This window comes from Moschus berezovskii, chromosome 16, assembly GCF_049115385.1.
Source record: "Moschus berezovskii isolate FMDL1 chromosome 16, NW_MosBer_1.0, whole genome shotgun sequence".
Classification (NCBI taxonomy): domain Eukaryota; kingdom Metazoa; phylum Chordata; class Mammalia; order Artiodactyla; family Moschidae; genus Moschus; species Moschus berezovskii.
The window spans coordinates 59539672-59556624 of record NC_142475.1 but is presented as its reverse complement, the minus strand read 5'-3'; the positions used below and the strand labels follow the sequence as shown (position 1 = coordinate 59556624).

The following is a 16953-nucleotide window of genomic DNA, read 5'->3' as shown; positions in this document are numbered from 1 at the left end:
TTATAGAAACCTCATTGGTTAATCAAGTTTATAATCTCTGTGCCTCCCAGGTCCCTTTTCTTCTTCAAAAGAACCTCCTCTTCCACCTTTGAAACCTGAGTGACTGGGGCAAAGCTGAACCCACCCTCATCTCAAGGCATGAGACTGTTGTTTAGTAGCTAAGTTGTGTCCAACTCTTTTGTGACCCCATGGACTGTAGACTGCCAGGCTCCTCTGTCCATGGGGTTTCCCAAGCAAGAATACTGGAGTGGGTTGCCATTTTCTTTTCCAGGGGATCTTCCCGATCCAGGGATCGAACCCATGTCTCCTAAGTTGCCAGGCGGATTATTTACCACTGAGCCACCAGAAAAGCCCAAGGCATGAAATAATAGTACCCAAACATAAAATAATAGGAATTAAGAAAAGATGACTGTCTCTTTGACCAGAGATGTTCCATTGTCCACAGTCAAGCTCATCAAGATTTGCTGGACTCTTCAGCTAAATTGACCAAATCAGTGAAGTGGAATTTTTATTCCATGGTGATAGGAGAGGGCCTTTCTCTGTATCTTTCTCTGATTCTCTATCTTCATGCAAGGTAAGAACAAGAAATCAAGTCACCTTAGTTACTAATAGTGCTCAGGTCAGGAAGGAAGCTGGCTTAAGGACAAAGCTACCTCAGAAAGGGTCTTAACCTTCCCTTGCCTGAATCCTCTCTACCTTCCATATATAGGAATGCTTCTTTATGGCGAAAGCCAGTTTTGTGTGGGGTTTCCTGCAGCTTGCAGCATGAAACATCCTAACTCATTCAGAGTCTGTATTGAGGAATCCCAAGTTTCTGTACAGACAAATGATTTTTTTTTTTAAGTTTAATTTCCTTAAGTTCTTTCAGGGTTGTCATTTGTCCCTGTTAAGCATGCTCTGGCTTCTAAAGAGCTTCTGTCTCAGACATTCAGCTCTGAGATCGAGGTTAAGGAGTCTGAAAGCCAGGTAAGGGGAAGCTGTCAGTCTTCCGAAGTCAGCCACATCTAAAGGACACGCACTTCTGTCCTATATGTCTGTGAGTCTCTTCCTGTTTTGTATATAGATTCCTTTACAGTTTTTTCAAGATTCTATATGTTAGTGATATTGTATAGTATTTGTTTTTCCTCTACTGACATTTAGCAGAAGAGGGAGGAGGAAGGACAAATTAGGAGGATATCATTAAGAGATACAAACTACTATCCATAAAATAGACAAGCAACAGGGATTTACCATAAAGCACAGAGCTATATTCAGCATTTTGTAAAACCTATAATGGAAAGTAATTTGCAAAAAAAAAAAACACCTGAATCAATGCTGTACACCTGAAACTAGTGCAATATTATAAATCAACCAGACTTCAATTAAAAAAACTGGGAAAAAATACATATACAACACTTCTCCTCTCAAATAAAAGACAAAAAAGAGTTTCAGTTAAATTACTATCTAGTCTGTTTCATAAAAATAACACAAACAATAATAATGATGACATCAACATCCACCGGGTGCTCACAGTGCAATGCATTTCATGTGTCTTGTCTGTCTTTGCTGCGGTTATTCAGTCACGTCTGGCTCTCTGGGATACTATGGACTGTACCCCGCCAGGCTCCTCCATCCCCCACTGTCTCCCAGAGTTTGCTCAAACTCATGTCCGTTGAGTCGGTGATGCTATCTAACCACCTCATCTTCTGCTGGCCCCTTCTCCTTTTGCCTTCAATCTTTCCTAGCGTCATTATCTTTCTTAAGAGCAATGTTAGGAAATTGAGGACCAGAGTTATGTTAATAAGTGGCCCAAAGTCACAAAACCAGTAAGTTCAACATTTGGAATTCAATCACATTTTTTTTTTTAATTTTTAGGGACCCAAGGCCTATGTTAGGTAGGCCAATACATATCCTCTCAAAGTTATTTGTAAGGAAAGTACTGATCACCATGTGACAGACATGCTCAGTGGTTCCTGTGATTTACACATCGCAGCTCTATCCCCATTCTAGTCTGAGAGGCAGAAGAAGGCTGCAGAGACAAGAACTGCTGGCAGGAGGAGTCAGCTGACCTTTGTTCTCCTACCTGACCTGGAATGAGAAGATTTTCTGGCTCTCTCAGCCAAAAGGACCTTGATCAGGAGTCATTAGGAGCCCTAGTAGGTCAGGTTCCCTTAGGAACAAACATACCCAGACTTGAGATGGATCAAAATGATGCTGCCTACCTTGGGCATGCAGACGACCAGGTGCCCTGTGGTCTGAGATCTTTTAGCAGAACTGCTGTCAGGTTTGACTTCTGCAGGGAGGACGAGCTGGAATGGCTGGGAGTAAACGGGAAGTGCGGACAGTGAGTGCATATCACACGAGGGAGCTCCTTCAAGAGGTACTTCTGTTACACGTTTAAAATTCACCAATGGTTAAAAAAACTGATTAGACTTATTAGGAAAAAAATAATATATGTGGCTATACTCCATAGGCACAAACTATTTTACCAATTTTAATGAGTGGTCTAAAGAACAATTATCAGTCATAAATCATGATTGGTCCAATTATGATAACATGGCTGATAAATCACTTATAGATAAAATGTCTTTTCATAAAATATCAACATATTTCCATTTTTAAAGTCTTTACGCTATCTCACACAAATACTTAGAGTCGGCAAAACATACTATTTCAAAAATTATAAAATTACAGTAGGAAAGGCTACCCACTTCAGTATTCTGGCCTGGAGAATTCCATGGACTGTGTAGTCCATGAGGTCACAAAGAGTTGGGCATGACTGAGTGACTTTCACTTTCATGAATGAAATCATTAACAATTTTAAATGTGTATAATATTGAAATAAAATTTCAAGCACAGGCTACCCATATAGACCATCTTATCAGGTCTGGGAAAACTCTAATAGATACACGTTAAAAATACTAATTTTATCAAGGTACACCATGGTCAGCTACCGTTTCTGCTAAATACCCCTCTTTTAAAATCATGTGTCTAAAAAAAAAATAGCACTGAATTTCTCTTTTTCTATTTTAAAATGGCTTAAAATTTTTCTTGAGGCAAGTTAGTTTGGTGTGAGGCTGAGTTCTGCAATAGTAACAGCCTACAGGGTCACACTTACCTTTCCCTTGACCATCACTCTCACGTAAGTTGGCTGTACATCAACATCGATTAAAGAGGTGTCCAAATACCTTCAAAATTCAACAATCGAGTCTTGTAATTTTTCAAAGACATTAAGTTTAAAGAAGAACAAATACAAAGTCGCACTTATGGGGCCATTTTAACTGAAGAAAGTTCACAGTTTCCATGATACACAGGTCTTAGAATATCCATCTTAAATTAATCCCCAGATTTCACAGGAAATCCAATAAATCAGCAATTTCATTTTTAGACCCACAAGTACACTTGGCATTGATTGCCCCTCACCCCAAAATATCTACGGCCTGAAATACCAGAGGTTCGCAGAAAATGGCTTGCCATGCTCTTTCATGAATATTTTATTTTAAGCCCCTAAGACCGATGTGAATAGCCAGGAATGCTGAATCCACTAAGCTCCTGCTTCCTTGGGGCTCTGTTCTGTTCTATTTCCACAGTAGTCGTGCAGCTGTCCTTATACGACCATCCAGGAAGGCTGGTTCAGCTTCTCCCCCACTAGGCGTGTCCTGCCCAGAAAGCCCAGCACCCCCCCTCCCGCCAACCACGACAGTGACCCCAGGACCGAGGGCCACCGCTTGCAACTCCACAAGAGGGGAAAGGTTTAGATTGCATGCTGCTCATTCAAATGAGAAGTCTGGCCAAATGATTATTTTTATACATGTCAAAATACTGATTGTGAATGTTTGGAAACGTGGCAATGACTCAAAGATCACAAACATTAAGTAAGGCAGGTAGGACAAATACAGGGTGACAGGCTCAGACTCTGACCACACAGACTTGTGAGGACTGATTCCCCTTCACCCGCCCGCTTGATGACCTTGGAGCACATGCCTTAACCTTTCTCAGCCTCTGTAGTCTCACCTGTAAGATGAGGATGCAAATAGCAACTGTTTCCTAAGACTGCTGTGTGGATTTTATCACAGTTAAACGTGGGCCTGGGCCTAAAGGGTCACATTCTGACTTCTGCAATTACTGTGTCTACATTCACAAGACTCACCCCCAACCCACCTTGGGTAATTCCAGGATAACAATCCCTCCCAGGTCACTGGGTTACTGAGAGGTTAAAGAAGACAGAGCATGGAGCAAAATCCCTCAGAAAGAGAAGCGCCTTTATTGCAGTGTAAACGCCCACGGACCACAACATCAGAGATCATTCATTCCTTCAGTCCTGTTGCTGTTGAGCGCCTAACAGGGGTCAGGCGCTGTTTTAGGTGCTGAAGATACAAACAGGGAGGAACAAACAGAAGTTTCTGCCTCAACTACACAGTTTTCAAAACACAAGGAAATTTAGAATTCGTCAGGTGGAAATCAAGAAGCAGGGCGAGGTGGAAGGAAGTGCTGGAGCAGGGCAGGTACTGGTCTAGACTGGATGGTTGGGGTATGCAGAGAGGCCTCACTGATAAAGCAACATCTGAATGGAGGCCTGAAGGTCATGAGGACACCTAAGGTGACAGTGACACAAGCAGTGGAAGAGAGGCACCTGAACAAACGTCTTGGGGCATCAGACTGAGGGTGAGAGTGACACAGGCAGAGGGAGGTGCCTGATAAAGGTCCTGGGGAATCAGACCTAGGGTGGGAGTGACACAGGCAGAGGGAGGTGCCTGATAAAGGTCCTGGGGAATCAGACCTAGGGTGGGAGTGATACAGGCAGAGGAAGGCGCCCAGACAGAGGTCCTGGGGAGTCAGACCTAGGGTGGGAGTGACACAGGCAGAGGGAGGTGCCTGATAAAGGTCCTGGGGAGTCAGACCTAGGGTGGGAGTGACACAGGCAGAGGGAGGTGCCTGGACAGAGGTTCTGGGACGTCAGACCTAGGGTGGGAGTGACAAAGTCAGAGGGAGGCGCCTGGACAGAGGTCCTGGGGCATCAGACCTAGGGTGGGAGTGACACAGGCAGAGGGAGGCGCCTGGACAGAGGTCCTGGGACATCAGACCTAGGGTGGGAGTGACACAGGCAGAGGGAGGCGCCTGGACAGAGGTCCTGGGACATCAGACCTAGGGTGGGAGTGACAAAGGCAGAGGGAGGCGCCTGGACAGAGGTCCTGGGACATCAGACCTAGGGTGGGAGTGACACAGGCAGAGGGAGGCGCCTGGACAGAGGTCCTGGGACATCAGACCTAGGGTGGGAGTGACACAGGCAGAGGGAGGCGCCTGGACAGAGGTCCTGGGGAGTCAGACCTAGGGTGGGAGTGACAGAGGCAGAGGGAGGCGCCTGATAAAGGTCCTGGGGAATCAGACCTAGGGTGGGAGTGACACAGGCAGAGGGAGGCGCCTGGACAGAGGTCCTGGGGAGTCAGACCTACAGTGAGAGTGACACAGGCAGAGGGAGGTGCCTGGACCAAGGTCCTGGGCCATCAGTGTGTCTGAAAGGGCTGGAGAAGCAGAATCACCATGTATGTGGATCCCGAAATAAGCAGCTGGATAGAGGGAGTGAGCCAGAACCTGGTATCTTCGAGGATTGAGGCAGATGGCCGGGTGTCATTAAGTGACTTTAGCAAGGAAGGGTAGAAGGTGGCCTGGGCTGGTGGAGCGAGTGTCACAGCCAGGGAGAGCTGGGGTGGGGTGGGCGGGAGGGGAGCAGGTGTCAGGATGCAGGGCCGAGGGGCAGGAAGGGAGTTGGGTGGGTGAGATCAGCCAGGACTCAGGATGCGATAAAGAGGCTGCTGTTCACGTTTCCGAACTCAAGAGACTGTGACTGAGAAGGAAAACAGAAACAAATGGCACCCTATAAATACATGATAAAATGTCTTTACCTATACACGGCCAAGTCCAGGACGATCCGGTTACGTTTTTCATCATCTTTCAAAGTGAAGTCAAGTCTAAGGAACAATGCATTTAGGGGGGAAAAAAAAGGCTGTCTTTAGCAATACTTGATAGATAACCCCATCCCAATATTAAAAGGAAATTTACTCGTAACGACATCCTCCTTTTCAACGGCACACTTATTTTGGAGGCTGGTCAATAAAACGTCTGACAGTTTAACAATTTCAACAGAAGCCTACACCATATTTATAAATTATTTCTGTTTACATGGTTTCCATATGAGAATCTTAAACTAGATACAAAATACCAGCATCAGTGCAGAGACAGAGACATCTGGTGGTTAAAGTTTTCTTTTCCCCTCGTCATTCCGGTTTGCTACAAGCAAACTGAAACGGGGAATTGTTGCCGGAGGACCACATGTTGCATTTGCTTGCCCTTATCCAGCACACGATTCCTCCATTTTTAAACAGTCTTGTCTTCTTTTTTCTTCTTTCCTCGGTGACCTTTCCACTTCCCCAGAAACGCTGCCTGTGACCCATCACCTCCATTTTATAGAGGAAGAAACAGAGGCTCAGAGAGGGCTGACATAGCCGGGAAAGAGGCCGCCTGAATCTGGGAGGCGGGACCTCAAAGCCCCAGGCCATTTAGCTGGACTGTGAGGCTGAGTCCTAGGTACCAAGGTATGAGTCCTTCCATACCGCCGATGCACCGCTCAGAACTACCCGGTCAGTTTCACTCTGAGTGTCTCAGTTACCGGCGTATTCTGTAAAGTGCATGACCCAACGATGGTAAGGAGCGTAGGCTGAATTGTTTGGGAAGATGTACCACTAGCCCTAGATTTGCTGCCGGCTGGGGGTCTGCTCGTGGCGGTCACTCTCGCTACTTCCACCAGCCCCGATGCGGGGGACTCCTTCAGGTTCACAGATGACCCATGCGTCTTTGATCTCATCTCTGGGACTTTTATTATAGGTGTTTTCCCGTCTGCCTTGATTGCTTATTGCCCCATTTTCCAGCCACCAACTTAAACTCTCCCTTCACAAATCTCTCAGAAGGTAATTTCAGAGAGGTTTTCCATATAGCCCATAGGGTCAATCACAAAGAGTCAGACACGGCTGAGTGACTTTCACTTTTTCTATGGCAGACACTGATACTCACTCCCCACTGTCTGCTCTTGCTTTACCCGTGGTAACAGGACCCCTGATTTGAGTGACGAATACGGCTCTGCAGGGTGAAGACCACATTCTCCAGCTTCCCTGGCTGCTGGATGAGATCATGTGCTTCAGTTCTGAAGGAAAACGTTCATCTTTCTAGGAGCTTTCCTTAAGAGGGGAACTGAGTACCCCTTCCCCCTTTCCCCCTCCCTCTTCTGCTAAGTAGAAGAGGTGGCAGGCGGCTGAGAAATGACCACAGAGAGCACTCACCACCCCACTGCAACTGTCCAGGGAAGGGGAGGCTGACCTCCTAAGCAGGTGGTGAGGGGGTGAATGAGAAGGGGTGGGATTCTGGCACTTCTGGAGGAAGAGCTTGTGGGCTCACTGGTAACACGAGGGAGAGAAGGATGGAGGATGAATCTGCGGTATTGCTCTTGACACCCAGTGGATGCTCACTCCCAAGCCAGAGGACACTGATGGGCACGCAGGCTCTGATGGGAAGTGGTCTTGGGCATGGAAGCGAGGACCTCTGCTTTAGTCAAGATGAGCCCACCACACCTAGCTTACGTCCACACAGGCTCTCAAACAGCTAACTGAATACACAAGTCCTGAGCTCAGGGAAGAGATCAGGTCTGCTTGTGAGGAATGAAAACGTCTTTCAAGCCATGGGATTTGGTGAGATCTTGAGAGAGTGGATGTGGAAAGAGAGGACAGCTGAGGAGTTGGTCCCAGAGCATTTAGGAGGCAAGACAGAAAGAAGCCGGCAAAGCAGAGGATGATAAGGTAGGAGGGTCAAAGAATCAGGAGCAAGGGGAAGACAGTGCTTCGAGAAGGAAAGTAATGATCAGTTTGGTTAAATTTGTTACATTGAGCACATGGCTGAGATTTGAAAAGATGTGACCGAAAATAGAAATGTTGTGAATGCAGAATATAAAAATGATGGGACTGAAGAAGCTTCAGAGGGGTCTTACTAGGAGTCCTGAGAGTTTCCTTCAAGCCCTGCTGTAGGCTGAAGAGGGACTGTCTCCCCACTAGATTTTTAAGTTCCTTGAAGGCAGAAATCTGTCATATTCACTTCTGCATCCCCAGGGCTTAGCATCATGCATTCATGCCTGCTGGATAAAGATGTGTATGTGTGTGTGTGTGTGTGTGTGTGTGTGTGTGCTGGATAAAGATGTGTGTGTGTGTGTGTGTGTGTGTGTGTGTGTGTGTGGTGGGGTTGGGGTGAGATTACAGACTTGATCATGGACACCACTAGAATTAGGCAAGCACAGGCAAGTCAGCCACACCACCAATGAGCTATGTGACCTTGTGTGAGTCATCCACCTCTCAGTTCAGGTGTTGGACCTGTGAAGAAGAAGTACCGCCTGTCACACACGACTGCTGTGAAGATGAGTCAGCGACACCCAAGAGTGATCAGGACTGTACCATCTGTATCGTGGTAAAGGCAGAACAAATGAGATGGTCAAAGGAGACATTCTGAGTAATGAAATGAAGCCAACATGATCGAGTTCACAGGCTTGTTGATCTGTATTTTGACTACAAAAGGCCTTCTCTGCCTGCTTTCTAGTTTTAATTTTAAAATAGCTAGATACTACTATGGGCTTCTCCAATATTTTGGCCACCTGATGTGAAGAGCCCACTCATTAGGAAAGACCCTAATTGTGGGAAAGATTGAAGGCAAAATTGAAGGGGGCAGCAGAGGATGAGATGGTCAGACAGCATCACCAGCTCAATGGACATGAATTTCAGCAAACTCTGGGAGACAGTGGAGGACAGAGGAGCCTGGCGGGCTATAGTCTACAGGGTCACAAGGAACTGGACTTGACTTAGTGACTGAACAACAAAAGATACTATTATACATGAGGATTTCTAGTTGGAATATTGTTTCCTCTCATCAACTCCATTGAGGAATTTATATCAATTTCTTGTCTTAGCTCTCGAAAGTCCTGCAGATGCATTCCAGAGTATAAAGTAGGTGGACAGGTGATCAATATTCTCAGCTAGCTTGTTCATAGCAGAGTTTTAAAAATTAAAAACACAACAATGGGGCACTTGAAATTTTGGGGGAAAAAGCTGTGCATGGTCCAAAGTTTCAGGGGATACAGAAATAACTAAGATTTCTTTATGTCTAGATCACTTTTTGTATGCTGAGAGAATGAAACATAACATTATGTACTTGACACTATGGCACTCTGCTTTTAAATATGTACAAAATGACATTCTTGTAGGTTCTTCTGGTTTAGTAAGAGTGGTCAGATATCCGAGCAAACGTGTCCTTGAAGCCTTGGTATGACCAACACCACACGTTTCGCGTGTCAAGTTTCCACTTGATCCCACTTACTTGGGTTCATTCACATTCAGGGCCCTCCCGTCCTCGGTGACCAACATCCTGGGTGGCTTCACTTTCTTCTTCTTTTCACTTAGTATTGGGGGTTGTGGGAACAAGGGGCAGGGGAGAGAAAAAAATACACAAAGATAATATGAAAGCAGTTAATGTGTGAGACAGTTTCAGAAAAATTAATGGCGTATTTGTGAATACATCAATTCACTGTGATGAGGTCCCTGGCTGGGAACTGACAATTGAGCCAGATTTCTGTGTGATTATACCCATATCTGTAAAGCCAAAATGTGACCAAAACAATTTGCCAGATCATTCAAATGGGGGAGAAAACTCCTTTTCACGAAATAGCCATGAATGTTTAAATGAGTCTATTTTATGCATGATTTACTCAGCTAACTGTCAATTCTCCATTTGTGTATACAGCTTCTACTTTAGCTAAAATTATAGTTTTTAAAATCCCAAACAGAACCTATTTTATAGAAATAAAAATACCAATACATAAGGATCTATGTGAAAGGATGCCTATCACAGCATCATCTGCAAAGGCAAGACGCTGGAACCATCATAAATGTCCATCAGTGGAGGAATAATTGGACGGACTGGTACATTCGTGAGATATTGTGCATCTATTAAAAAAAGTGTTCACTCTTTACTAAAAAGTTGTAGAAAAGTGTTGATGATTTAGTGAGAACAAACATATAAAATATAAGTCCATTTTTTGTTCTTAAAAAAGATCCCCAATCCCACATTTGCAGAAATCATTCATATGATTGTAGAGGTGGACTGGGTCCAAGCCTGCTAACTAACTCTCATTACCATGAAGGGTAGAGACAGGAGGAAGAAGAATGGAGTAAAGAGGAAAAATTCATGGAATAACATGAAAGAAAATGTAGGATGCAAATTATATTTATTTAAAACACTTTAAAAAAATACATAAAAACTTTAAAAAGGCATATATGGACAAGTTCTAGAAGATCAGATGGACAGATGTGTTAAAATGACAGAACTACAGGCGATTCTTTGTCTTAGACTTCTATTGTTCTTTTAATTGAGATTTTGTGTCAGTTAACTTTATTTTGTAATAGAAATTTATTCACATTTTTCTGCATTGTAACTGGGTTGCCAGGTCCAATTAAGTTCACGTTTCCATGAACTACATTGTTCTCCATAGTGAAGTGAAAGTCACTCAGTCGTGTCTGACTCCTTGTGACCCCATGGACAAGAATTCTCCATGGAATTCTCCAGGCCAGAATACTGGAGTGGGTAGCCTTTCCCTTCTCCAGGAGATCTTCCAAACCCAGGGATCGAATCCAGGTCTCCTGCATTGCAGGCAGATTCTTTACCAGCTGAGCCACCAGGGAAGCCCTTGTTCTCCATGACCCCGGACAATTAAGGGCAAACATCGCAGAAACTCATGAGATGGGGTAGACACAGCACCTGAACAGAATGACTTGGAGGACTGGTATCTCTAAACCAGGCCATACTATTTGACATGTTTAAAGTTGTTAAAAAGCTCAGGACATACAAACAAAACTATACCTAAAACGCCATGATTCACAACAACCTAAAGAAGGTAGTCTGATATTAACAAATGCTAGCAGATACACGTCAACAAAAAGCTGAAATTAGGAAAAGCAAAGTCTCTATGTGATAGCTAGCACAGATTTGACACAGATGATGGATAAAACAATGTGCAATCATGAAAATATATCCTCTCACTCTTGATGATAGGAAAAAGTGGAATACCTTAATCTTTCTTGGTCTCTCCGTTGTTTTTCCATATGTCTAAGTGTTTCCAATCTAGATTCAGGAGTGTACAAAGAGGGCTTATTCCAGAATTCCAGGTCACCTTCTCTGTCATCTGATTCCTTTTCCTTACAGTGCCCTTCTTGTACTTCTGGTGCCTGGATGTAGTCTTTGCTCTCTTCAGAAGATGGGCTAGAACAAACACAGAACACATCAAGACCAATAATGGACATCCGAGTTTTATCCTGAACACTTCCCCTGAAATACCTTATATGTTTTATATATATATATATATATATTATATTCTTAGCTTTGAATAACAAAATGTGTCTGAAAGAAAGCCTATCTGAGCCAAGTTGGAGAAATTAGTGCCACAGTACTGGGACAGGCCCACCTTACCCACCACCAGGAATGCCGCATAATCAGATTCAAGGGTTCATAGATTGGGCTGATATGAGACATCTGGGGAGCTTTATACACAGTCTGGATCTCTAGGCTCCCATCAGAGTCTATCCAGTCAGTTTGGAGGGGTGCCTAGGACTCTTGCTTTACAATATGTCACGGGAGGTTCTGATGGTGAGACAAACTCAGGGACCACTGGGCCTTGGTGATCAATCTTTCAGTCTTGCACCCTTCAGTTTCATCTTTCACACTGCTCCCAGAGGAATCTTTCTAAAAAATTTGATCACATCTTCCAGGTTCTTTAGGGGCTTCCCTGGTGGCTCAGACAGTAAAGAATCTGCCTGCAGTGTGGGTCCCTGGGTTGGGAAGATCTCCTGGAGGAGGGCATGGCAACCCACTCCAGTATTCTTGCCTGCAGAATCCCATAGACGAAGAAGCCTGGTTCAAAGAGTCAGACACGACTCAGCAACTAAGCACATTCCAGGTTCTTTAATGATTCTCTGTCTCTAAAATTCTTCAGTGGGCTATATGACATTGCCCATGGTATGGCCTCTATCTACTTCATTTTTCATGGATGACTTTGGGTTTTGTAACTTCACATGGTATGGGCTTCCTTGGGGTCTCAGTGGTAGAGAATCCGCCTGCCAATGCAGGAGACACAAGTTTGATTCCTGGGTCAGGAGGACCCCCTGGAGAAAGAAATGGAAACCCACTCCAGTATTCTTGCCTGGGAAATCGCATGGACAGAGAAGCCTGGTGGGCTACAGCCCATGGGGTCACATAGAGTCAGATGCAACTGAGAGACTATGGGAATGCTCTCTTTTTCATTCATGTCTGTGGACTATCAGAGAACTAAACGATGTCTCCATAAGGCATCAGATAATTATTCTATGGCAGTCAACATTTATTCAGCAAGGATTCAGCTAACATTTATTGAATGTCTTTCTGTGTGTCAGGCGCCAGAGAGACAGAGGACTGTTCTAGCAGAGAGAAAAGGACATCATTCGAGCAGTACACAACAGGTATAGGCTCTCCCCCCTCACCTCTCCCTAGAATTTGCACTGTCACAAAATGATATTAAATGAAAACAAATACAAGAAGCCTTTAGTACCAGGACGGCAAATGGTAAGGACTCATTAAATGTTAGATTTTGTTATTATTCTTGTTATTGAAATGAGATAACACAAAATGTTCAGTTGACCTTTAAATAAAATGCTTTTTAAAAGGACAGACCAAAATATTAAATTTAAAGAGTACAAACAGAATATACAATAAAATTCTCCTTAAACACCTTATATATTATAAAATGCAACTAGACAGTTTAATAAACAATATAGTGCAAATTACTGAAAATAAATGCTTTGTCATATAGCCATGGTTCTTTATGGTACTGAAAAAAAAGGGGGGGATCTAAAATATTCTATAAGATTTTAGTTAACCATCACTGAAATCACTAGTTTCATTCTCATTAAAAAATTTTGTTTGGCAAACAGATTCACAGACACAGAAAACAAACTTATGGTAACCAGAGGGGAAAGGTGGCGTGGGGGATAAATTAGGAGTTCATGATTAGCATCATATGCATACTATTATACATAAAATAGATAAACAAGGACCTACTGTGTATCACAGGGAACTCTGTTCAATATCTTGTAATAACCTATAATAATCTGAAAAAGAATATACACACATACACACACACACACATATATATATATTACTGAATCACTCTGCTGTATGCCTAAAACTACACAAGGTTGTCAATCAGCTATACTTCAATAAAAGACTGAAAATAAAATATGGACAAGGTGAGTTTATTCTAGAAATTCAAGGATGGTTTAATTTTGAAAAATTTATCAATGTTAATTCAACACATCAACAGAAAAACATGCTTATCTCAATAGATACAGAAAAAGCATTTAACAAAAATCTAATATCGATATGATAAAAGCTTTCCATTAACTTGGAATAAAAGGAAACTAACTCAACTCTTCAAAAGCCGCACAGGAATCACTATACTTAATGATAATGAATTGGAAACATTCTTTTAAAAGTTGGGAACAAGATACAGATACTCATTCTTACTGTTGCTATTCCACCGCATACTGGAGGCTTAGCATAAAAAAATAAAAAGCAGAGGTAGCAGGATTGGAAAATTTTTCAAGTTACTATTTACTTTTTAAAAATGTGTTTTTTCTACATAGAAAATACAGGATAATCTACAGACCAGACTAACTACTGCATCTTTTTAAAAAGTTCAGCAAGATTACATGCATGCTAAGTTGCTTCAGTTGTGTCCAACTCTGTGCGACCCTGAGGACTGTAGCCCTTCAGACTCCTCTGTCCCTGGGATTCTCCAGGCAAGAATACTGGAGCGGGTAGCCGTTCCCTTCTCCAGGGGATCTTTTGACCCAGGGATTGAACTTGTGCCTCTTATGCCTCCTGCATTGGCAGACAGATTCTTTACCACTAGCGCCACCAAGATTTCTTAATACTATTTGCCTCTATATACATCAGAAAGACCCAATAACAAATCAGTCTTTAAAATCCCACTCTACAAGATACTCGGGGCTGGTGCACGGGGATGACCCAGAGGGAAGATAAGGTGGGAGGGGGATTCAAGAAGGGGAACACATGTACACCCAGGGCGGATTCATGTCATTGTATGGCAAAACCAACCAATATAATATTATAAAGTAATTAGCCTCCAATAAAAAAAAGATACTTAGAAATAAGTCTAATAAGAAATAGTGTAAAATCTTTATAGAGAAAATTATAAAAACTTACTGAAGGACTCTGAAGGTCTAAATAAATAGAGCTATCTCAAAGTTCAGCAGGGAAAGAATCCATGTCCTGAAGGTAGCAACTTTCCCCTTATGAACATATAAACTCAATGCAATCTCAATCAAAATTCCACTAGGGATTTGGGGGGAGTTTGAATGCCCGACTCTAAAATTCTCACAAAAGAGTAAAAAAGAGATGAGAAGTATCAAGATGATTTTGAAACAGGAGAATATCTCCTAGCAAAAATCAAGATTTATAGAAATGAAAACCATGTGGCAGTACTCCCACGGAATAATCTAGGGAGCCCAGAAATGGGCCCATGAATCACAAGAGTAGGGAATATAATATGGGAGAAGAATGGCACTTTAATAAATGGGGCTGAAACAGACAATCCTATGGGGGAAATGACTAGCACCCTACCCCACACTGTTGTCAAAAGTTAACCCCAGAAAGATAGATATGACACTGGGGTATTGAAAAATTTCATAAATAAGATCAAAATGTATAAAATAAGTTTAGCTACATTAATATGTCTAAATTCTAGAAAACAAAAGCACTTATTGAAATTAAAGACAAGTCACAGACAGACTGCAAGAATGTATTTGCAAACCTCATAACCACTAAAGAATTTGCATCTAGAATATAAAAGAGCCATAAATTAGTAAGAAAAACCCTTACAACTTATTTAAGATAGGTGGAAGTCCTAAACAGAAAAAATCTAAATAGCTAATAAACATAAAAAAAGACATTTAAGATACTGAAATTCACTTTTAATTCTAGAAATGCAAATTAAAATATGAAATGCTATTTAACAACCAATGTGATTGGCCAATGTTTTAAAAACCACATTATCTACTATTGACAAAAGATTAGGAACTCTCCAACACTGCTGATATGAGTTTAAATTAGTACGCTTTAAAGCATAAGTTATGACAAACCTAGATAATATATTAAAAAGCAGAGACATTACTTTGCCAACCAAGGTCCGTCTAGTCAAGGCTATGGTTTTTCCAGTGGTCATGTATGGATGTGAGAGTTGGACTATAAAGAGAGCTAAGCGCTGAGCAATTGATGCTTTTGAACTGTCGTGTTGGAGAAGACTCTTGAGAGTCCCTTGGACTGCAAGGAGATCCAACCAGTCCATTCTAAAGGAGATCAATCCTGGGTGTTCATTGGAAGGACTGATGCTAAAGCTGAAGCTCCAATACTTTAGCCACCTCATGCAACGAGTTGACTCACTGGAAAAGACTCTGATGCTGGGAGGGATTGGGCTCAGGAGGAGAAGGGGACGACAGAGAATGAGATGGCTGGATGGCATCACCGACTCGATGGACGTGAGTCTGAGTGAACTCCGGGAGTTGGTGATAGACAGGGAGGCCTGGAGTGCTGTGATTCATGGGGTCGCGGAGAGTCGGACACGACTGAGCGACTGAACTGAACTGAACTGAAAAAACAATTGGGCAATGCATATAAAGCTGAAAAGATGTTTACAATTAATATGCAGCAACGTCACTGCTGAATACATACTACAGGAAGTTCCGTACTTGCACGAGGAGGCGTGGGCACCATTGTGCGACAAAAATGAGAAGCGGAAAACCACTCACACAGCCACCCAAAGAGGCACGGCTGCACCAGGGCTGATCTTCAGCTGACCCTCCTCCCACCCCACTCCTTTCCTCCGCTTCCTCCCTCCTTCCTTCCTATGTTCTCAAACTCGGGTCACACAGATTGCTGGAGCTGGTGCTTATTCTCATCTGTCCAGGCCAAAGAGTTACTCACTGTCAAATATTGTGAATGCCCACTCTGGGATAAATGGTGATTCATTCAGTCGATGGAATTTTATTCCACAGCTAGAATGAAAGAACTCGTCTTACGTGTCTTCATATGTGTAAAGAGCAAAAACGTAATACTGAATGAAAAACAAAGCTGTAGAAAGATATCACTCATGCTAAATTAAAAACGCAACATAAAACCACTCCTGGTTAAGCAGTATTAAGTACCACATAATTATGTGGTAAATATACGACAATGCAGTGGGATCAACATTATACCAAACACCACTAAAGTACTGACTTTAGAATGGTGGACGCCACGCGATGAAAGGAGGAGAGGGATGGGGGATAAATACTGAAGGAGCTTCTCCATCGATATTCTATTTATTAAAAAAAAAAATGGCAAACATGCCAACTATTAACATTCAATAAGTATGGCTGGTGGCGCACACAATAGCTATAGCTGCCTATTTATTTTTTTAACATTTATGTTTATCTGAAATACATTATAATTATTATTTTCCCAAGTTTAAGAGATTCTGTTATCAAAATATTGAAAGATTTCATTGTATGGAATCAAATCAACTGACTACAGTTGCAATTTCCTTAAAATAAGAAAGCATGAAAAATTCATGTTTGTAAAAACGACCAATTAGGGGCATATTAATCACATTAAAAATGCATTCATTATATAATTCACAAAACAGAACATCTTATGCAATCAAAATTGCTCAATTTATAATAACATGATTTGCATTTAACTTTTCTAAAATATTCCTACTTTATAAATCAAAGTACACCTGCTAATTCAGCTTTCCTGTGCATCTTTCAGAGAGATTTTTCTGAGGATAATTTTAGATGA

At 42.4% G+C, this 16953-nt stretch overlaps 1 protein-coding gene across 2 annotated transcripts in view; it reads right to left on the bottom strand.

The window, feature by feature from the left end:
* DNAAF11 (dynein axonemal assembly factor 11) overlaps nt 1–16953 on the bottom strand; it is a 72893-nt gene that overhangs the window by 23003 nt on the left and 32937 nt on the right. For both annotated transcript variants that reach the window (XM_055432370.2, XM_055432371.2), the window contains exons 6-10: nt 11134–11325; nt 9388–9465; nt 5883–5948; nt 3098–3167; nt 2202–2297 (exon numbers count right to left, since the gene is read on the bottom strand). In XM_055432370.2, coding sequence (XP_055288345.1) covers nt 2202–2297; nt 3098–3167; nt 5883–5948; nt 9388–9465; nt 11134–11325 — 502 coding nt within the window. The remainder of the gene's footprint in view (nt 1–2201; nt 2298–3097; nt 3168–5882; nt 5949–9387; nt 9466–11133; nt 11326–16953) is intronic.